This window comes from Leopardus geoffroyi, chromosome A2, assembly GCF_018350155.1.
Source record: "Leopardus geoffroyi isolate Oge1 chromosome A2, O.geoffroyi_Oge1_pat1.0, whole genome shotgun sequence".
NCBI lineage: Eukaryota > Metazoa > Chordata > Mammalia > Carnivora > Felidae > Leopardus > Leopardus geoffroyi.
In genome coordinates, this window is record NC_059331.1 from 6,907,773 (window position 1) to 6,914,729 (window position 6,957).

Here is a 6,957-nt window from a genome sequence, read left to right on the forward strand (position 1 = left end):
TAGAGGGGAAGGGAATGAAAAATAAGACATAAACAGAGAGGGAGGCAAACCATAAGAAACTCTTAAATATAAAGAACAAATTGAGGGTGCTGGAGGAGAGACGGGTGGGGAGATTGAGCTAAATGGATGATGGGCATTAAGGAGGGCACTTGTTGGGATGAGCACTGGGTGTTATATGTAAGTGATTAATCACTGAATTCTACTTCTGAAACCATTATTATACTGTATGTTAACTAACTTGGATTTAAATTTTTAAAAACTGCACTGTATTTAACTAACTGGAATTTAAATAAATTAAAAAAAAAAAAAAGACCGTCAAATCAGCAGTCAGACAACCTGAACTCAGATCTAGTCTTTTCCACACACTGTGTACTTCACATCCATGATATAATCTCGTCTCACCTGAGTGTCCCCAGGGGAGAATGGAGCAATAATATGATTTAAGTCATCAGTAATTTGACAAACCTTCAGATGATTCTGAGCATGTCAAAGTTTGGGAAGCATACTCTGCAGGAGAGATTGGATAACTTTATTCTCATCTATTTGTTCAAAGGCAAGAAATACTTCTGAAGGAAGCACGATTCTTATTCACACTTATCACAGTGTGCGAAACAGAGCTGGTGATATAAGGGCCAATAGCGGGAAAAGAGGGAAGAAGATGATAGAGGGAAAAATTAGCAGAGGGAAAGATTGAAATACTCACATTGATTCTAAATAGATTTTTTTTCATTTTCATTTTTTTTTTCAACGTTTATTTATTTTTGGGACAGAGAGAGACAGAGCATGAACGGGGGAGGGGCAGAGAGAGAGGGAGACACAGAATCGGAAACAGGCTCCAGGCTCTGAGCCATCAGCCCAGAGCCTGACGCGGGGCTCGAATTCACGGGCCGCGAGATCGTGACCTGGCTGAAGTCGGACGCTTAACCGACTGAGCCACCCAGGCGCCCCTGTATTTTTTAAAATCAATACAGTTTTTTTTTTTTTAATTTTTTCAACTTTTATTTATTTTTGGGACAGAGAGAGACAGAGCATGAACGGGGGAGGGGCAGAGAGAGAGGGAGACACAGAATCGGAAACAGGCAACAGGCTCTGGGCCATCAGCCCAGAGCCTGACGCGGGGCTCGAACTCACGGACCGCGAGATCGTGACCTGGCTGAAGTCGGACGCTTAACCGACTGCGCCACCCAGGTGCCCCCATTTTCATTTTTTAGAAGGTACTGGCTCTCAAACTTTGGCATATGTCAAATTCATCCGGAGAGCTTGCCAAAACATCAGTCGCTGGTCCTCACCTCCGAGTTTATCACTAGCATGTCTGGAGTGATACCAGTATTTGTATTTCTAACAAGGTCCCCATTGATGCTGATGCCACTCAGTCGGGGACCACTCATCTTATTTTATTTTCACTCCATCTTTTCCATCAGATTCATTAACAACATGATACCCAGAAACAAAACAGGAGTTTCCGAATTCCTTCTCTTGGGATTGACAGAGGATCCAGAACTGCAGCCCCTAGTCTTTAGTCTGTTCCTGTCCATGTACCTAGTCACCATCCTGGGAAACCTGCTCATCATCCTGGCCGTCAGCTTGGACTCCCACCTCCACACCCCCATGTACTTCTTCCTCTCCAACCTGTCCTTTACTGACATCTGTTTAAGTACAGCCACGATCCCAAAGATGCTGGTGAACATCCAGGCACAGAATCAGAGCATCACTTATGCAGGCTGCCTCACACAGATCTGCTTTGTCTTGGTTTTTGTTGGTTTGGAAAATTTTCTTCTCGCAGCAATGGCCTATGACCGCTATGTAGCCATCTGCCATCCCCTGAGGTACACCGTTATCATGAACCTCCGACTCTGTGGTCTGCTGATGGTGCTCTCACTGTTCATTAGTAGTGCCAATGCCCTGCTCCATAGTCTGATGGTGCTACGGTTTTCCTTCTGCAAGGACTTGGACATCCCACAATTCTTCTGTGAGCTTGGTCAGGTGGTCAAGCTTGCTTGTTCTGACACCCTCATCAATAATATCCTGGTATATTTTATGGCTAGCTTACTTGGGGGTGTTCCTTTCTCTGGAATCATTTTCTCTTATACTCAAATTTTCTCCTCTGTTTTGAGAATGCCATCAGCGGGCAGGAAGTATAAAGCTTTTTCCACCTGTGGGTCTCACCTGTCAGTTGTGTTCTTGTTCTATGGGACAAGTATTGGAGTGTACATTAATTCTGCAGTTACTGACTCTTCCAGGGAGACTAACATGGCTTCAGTGATGTACATTGTCATTCCTCAAATGATGAACCCCTTTATCTACAGTCTGAGGAACAGTGACCTGCAGGGTGTCTTGAAGAAACTTGTCAGTAGGATACCTTCTCTTCTGTGATTGTGCCATCCACTTTGGGCTGCGTGTGTAGAATAAATCAAAGTTATAGGAGTCATATGAGGACTCGGATGCTAGATTCTTCTTTCATCAAATGCCTCTAACATGACTAGATAACATAACAGCCAAGTACATTTTGACTTGGGATTGAAACCTGACTTTTACGTTTATTTAGCTTTGTTATGTTTGACCAATTATTGCAATTCCTCAATTTTTTTCTCAGTTCCATAGAAGCAGAACCTGAGGCAGAAGTTAAAGTTTTATAATGTTTATATGGATGATTCTCAGAAAAAGGAAAGCTGTAGAATATGGATAGCTCAGAGACAGGATAGAAGTGCAGCTGTGATCGGATCCAGACACTGGCTTCCATCTATCCCACAATAGAATGTGTCAGTGGAAACCCAAAGTCAGGCCTACAGTGAGGCAAGGGAGTTCACCTTTTACACCCCAATTTAGTAACCATAGAGACCATTCGCTGGTAGACTGTATTCTTTTGAGGCAATCTTAGCATTCACTATACACAGTTTTATTATCTATAAAATTGGTATGATGATATCATCTCAGCCTGAAATAATTATGAGCTATTTGTACTTCATCAGTGAGGAAGTCTTCGGTTCTAATAAGAAAAAATTCCTGTCTCTAATATGGTCAAACGATAAACAGTCGTTTGTCATTACTAGGACTTTAGAGATAGGGAATGCACAGGAACAGGGGAGTAGGCCTCACTCTGCTTCTCCATTTGGTGGCTTTGTCCTAGGACTGGTTCTCTTCAAGTCACAAGATAGTGGCAGCAAATCTGGATGCCATACTTGTACCTGATTTCCAGAGACAGAAAATTGTCCTTCCCAGGGTCAGATGATAATAGGCCTTTTGATGGAGTCAACCAAAAGACATCTGGTGGAGGTTAAATGGTGGCCCTCAGTCCAATATGGCTAATATCCCAATCCCCTTAATTTGTGATTAGTAACTCATATATAATGGGGGCGCCTGGGTGGCTCAGTTGGTTAAGCGTCCAACTTCGGCTCAGGTCATGATCTCGCAGTTCATGGGTTCAAACCCCATGTCGGGCTCTGTGCTGACAGCTCAGAGCCTGGAGCCTGCTTCAGATTCTGGGTCTTCTTCTCTCCCTGCCCCTCCCCTGCTCAAGCTCTGTCTCTCTCTCTCTCTCTCTCTCTCTCTCTCTCTCTCTCTCTCAAAAATAAATAAACATTTTAAAAAAGGTAAAGTAACTTGTATATAATGAAAGGATGAACGTACTTATTTGGAAAAAGGGCCTTTGCAAGAGATGTATGTATACTGCATTAAATGGGTGGGTCCTAACCATAAATGATACGTTTCCTTATAAAATAGATAGGAGTGAAGGAGACACAGAAAGGAAGAAGCAATGTGACTGTGGAGACAGATATTACATTGATGCAGCCAGTATTTTTTTAATTTATTTCTTTTGAGAGAGAGAGAGAAAGCACACAAGAGTGTGACCAGGGGAGGGACAGAAGAGGACTTGACAGGGGGCTCGAAACTATAAACTGTGAGATCATGACCTGAGCTGAAACCAAGACTTGGACGCTCAACCGACCGAGCCACCCAGGCACCCCTCATGCAGCCAGTATTTGATTTCCAGTATTTGATCATTCTTGTCCCACAAAACTGTCATTTTTATGGGACCCTAATGTGTCTTTGTCACTCCTTAACATTGCCCAATTCTATGAATTAAATAAATTTGACCTTATATTGACCTTATTAGAAGTTTAAACTTAATGAATTCTCACCAACATCAGCAATATGGCAGAATACGAGGTTCCTACACTGACCATACTGGTACACACAGATTAATTTCCTTTCAGAGAAACTCAGAAACTGGCTGGGTGGCTCGTACATATCAGGGGACTGAGAAAGGACCTACATAGAAACAGGTAAGAAAAGCTGAGGTATGCTCACACCATCGACTCCACCCCCTGGGACAGCACCTTACAACCAGGAGAGAATCCCAGACTCAGCTTATCCCTGAGGAGTGAAGGGTTAGGACCACACACATAGGGCACCAACTTTTATGGTAAACCTTAGGGACTGGCTCCCAAATCATCTAGCTCTGAGAGCAATGTGGCTTGGCATTACAAGTCCCCAGATACCACAGGAAACCAATGGGCAGTTTTTACACAGGTACATGAGTATTTCTTGTGGTTATACCCCTGGGCTCAGCAAAGAGGGAAGATGCGAAAACACAAGGCTCCCGCTTTTCTCCTGTAATGTGTTTGACTGCATACTTCCCCAACTGTTGCCCAAGTTATGGGCTCTAATAAGCCTGCATCTATAACCTGATTGGGCTCCTCTGGAAGCCTGAAATGGTTTCTATACACTTCTTTTTTTTTTAATGTTTTATTTATTTTTGAGAGGGAGAGACAGAGCACAGGTGGGGGAGGGACAGAGAGAGAGGAAGACACAGAATCCAAAGCAGTCTCCAGGTTCTGAGCTGTCAGCACAGAGCCCAACACAGAGCTCAGACTCATGAACTGTGAGATCATGACCTGAGCTGAAGTCAGACACTGAGCCGACTGAGCCACCCAGGTGCCCTGGTTTCTGTACAATTCTGATGGAGGCATCAGATGTCCTGATTTCAACCTATTCAACAAACTTACAGTGATCAAAGCTGTGTGATACTCACATTAAATCAGACACATAGACCAATGGAACAGAACTGAGAACCCAGAATAAACCCTCACATATACAATCAACTTGTATTTGACAAAGGAGTCAAGGATACTCAAAAGAGAAAGGATAATCTCTTTAGTAAGCAGTGTTGGAAAAACTATATATCCTCATGCATAAGAATGAGATTGAACCCCTATCTTACATCACTCACAAAAATTAACTCAAAATGGATTAATGACTTAAACATAAGTCCTTAAAACCATACAACTCCTAGAAGAAAACATAGGGGAAAATCTCCTTGACATTAGTCTGGGCAACAGTTATGACACCAAAAACATAAGCAACAATTGCAAAAATAAATGTGTGTCTACATCAAACTAAAAAGCATCTGCACAGCAAAATGAAAGGCCTACCTATGGAATGAAATACTTATAAATCATCTATCTGATGAGGTTAATAGCCAAAATATATTTTAAAAAACATATAACTCAATAAAAAAAATAAACACTGTGATTTAAAAATGGGCAGAGAGGGGCGCCTGGGTGGCACAGTCGGTTAAGCGTCCGACTTCAGCCAGGTCACGATCTTGCGGTCCGTGAGTTCGAGCCCCGCGTCGGGCTCTGGGCTGATGGCTCGGAGCCTGGAGCCTGTTTCCGATTCTGTGTCTCCCTCTCTCTCTGCCCCTCCCCCGTTCATGCTCTGTCTCTCTCTGTCCCAAAAATAAATAAACGTTGAAAAAAAAAATTAAAAAAAAAAATGGGCAGAGAAGGGGCGCCTGCATGGCTCAGTCGGTTGAGCATCCGACTCTTGATTTTGGTTCAGGTCATGATCTCACCGTTCATGGCATCAAGCCCTGAGTTGGGCTCTGCACTGACAGTGTGGAGCCTCCTTGGGATTCTCATTCTCTCTCTCTCTCTCTCTCTCCCTCCCTCTCCCTCTCCCTCTCCCTCTCCCTCTGCCCCTTCCCTGCTTGTTCTCTCTCTTTCTCAAAACAAACATTTATATAAAAATAAAAATTTAGCAGAGGAACTAAATAGATATTTTCTAAGGAAGACATATAGTTCTAGCAAATTTTTGGTGGCGTGTTTTAGGTTGCCCGAACTGCTCGAACTCACAAACCGCGAGATCATGACCTGAGCTGCAGTTGGACGCCCAACCAACTGAGCCATCCAAGTGCCCCCATAAACAGATATTTAACAGAGAGTAAAAATAAATGGTTCATAAATATATGAAATAATATTCAACCTCATTGATAGGGGAAATGCCAAATAATAAAAGAATTTTATGCCTACTAGATTATCAGTATAAATGAAAACATGCAGGTGATGATATGCATCACCAGGAAATTTTGGTGAGCTTGTTAACTGATTCAATCACTTAGGAAAAGTCTTTAGAAATATCCAGGGGTGCCTGGGTGGTGCGGTTGGTTAAAAATCTGACTCTTGATTTCAGCTCAGGTCATGATCTCATGGTTCATGGGATCAAGTCCTGTGTTGGGCTCTGCACTGACCATATGGAGCCTGCTTGGGATTCTCTCTCTCTCCCTCTCTCTCTGCCCTCCCCCCCCCCAAAATAAATAAACTTAAAAAAAAGAAATATCTAAAGGAGAAGAAGTATATTCATATACATAATAATCTATTCCAAATATAAAACATTCTTTTCTCCTCCATTAAATGTTTATGATAATATTCAGGGGCACCTGTGTGGTTTAATCAGTTAAACGTCTGACTTCAGCTCAAGTCAGGTCATGATCTCATGGTTTGTGAGTTCCAGCCTGTGTTGGGCTCTGTGCTGACAGGTCAGAGCCTGGAGCCTGCTTTAGATTCTGTGTCTCCCTTCCTTGGCCTCTCCCCTGCTCATGCTATGTCTCTCTGTCTCTGTCTCTCAAAAATAAACATTTAAAATTAAAAAAAAAAGTTTATGATAATATTCAAACTG

General features: G+C 42.7%; 1 protein-coding gene across 1 annotated transcript; it reads left to right on the plus strand.

The window, feature by feature from the left end:
• The first annotated feature begins 1,413 nt into the window (after positions 1–1,413).
• Positions 1,414–2,373, plus strand: LOC123607373 (olfactory receptor 7G2-like). Its single transcript, XM_045496546.1, has one exon. It carries the CDS (start codon positions 1,435–1,437, stop codon positions 2,371–2,373), a length of 939 nt encoding a protein of 312 aa, XP_045352502.1. The 5' UTR covers positions 1,414–1,434.
• Positions 2,374–6,957: the final 4,584 nt, after the last annotated feature.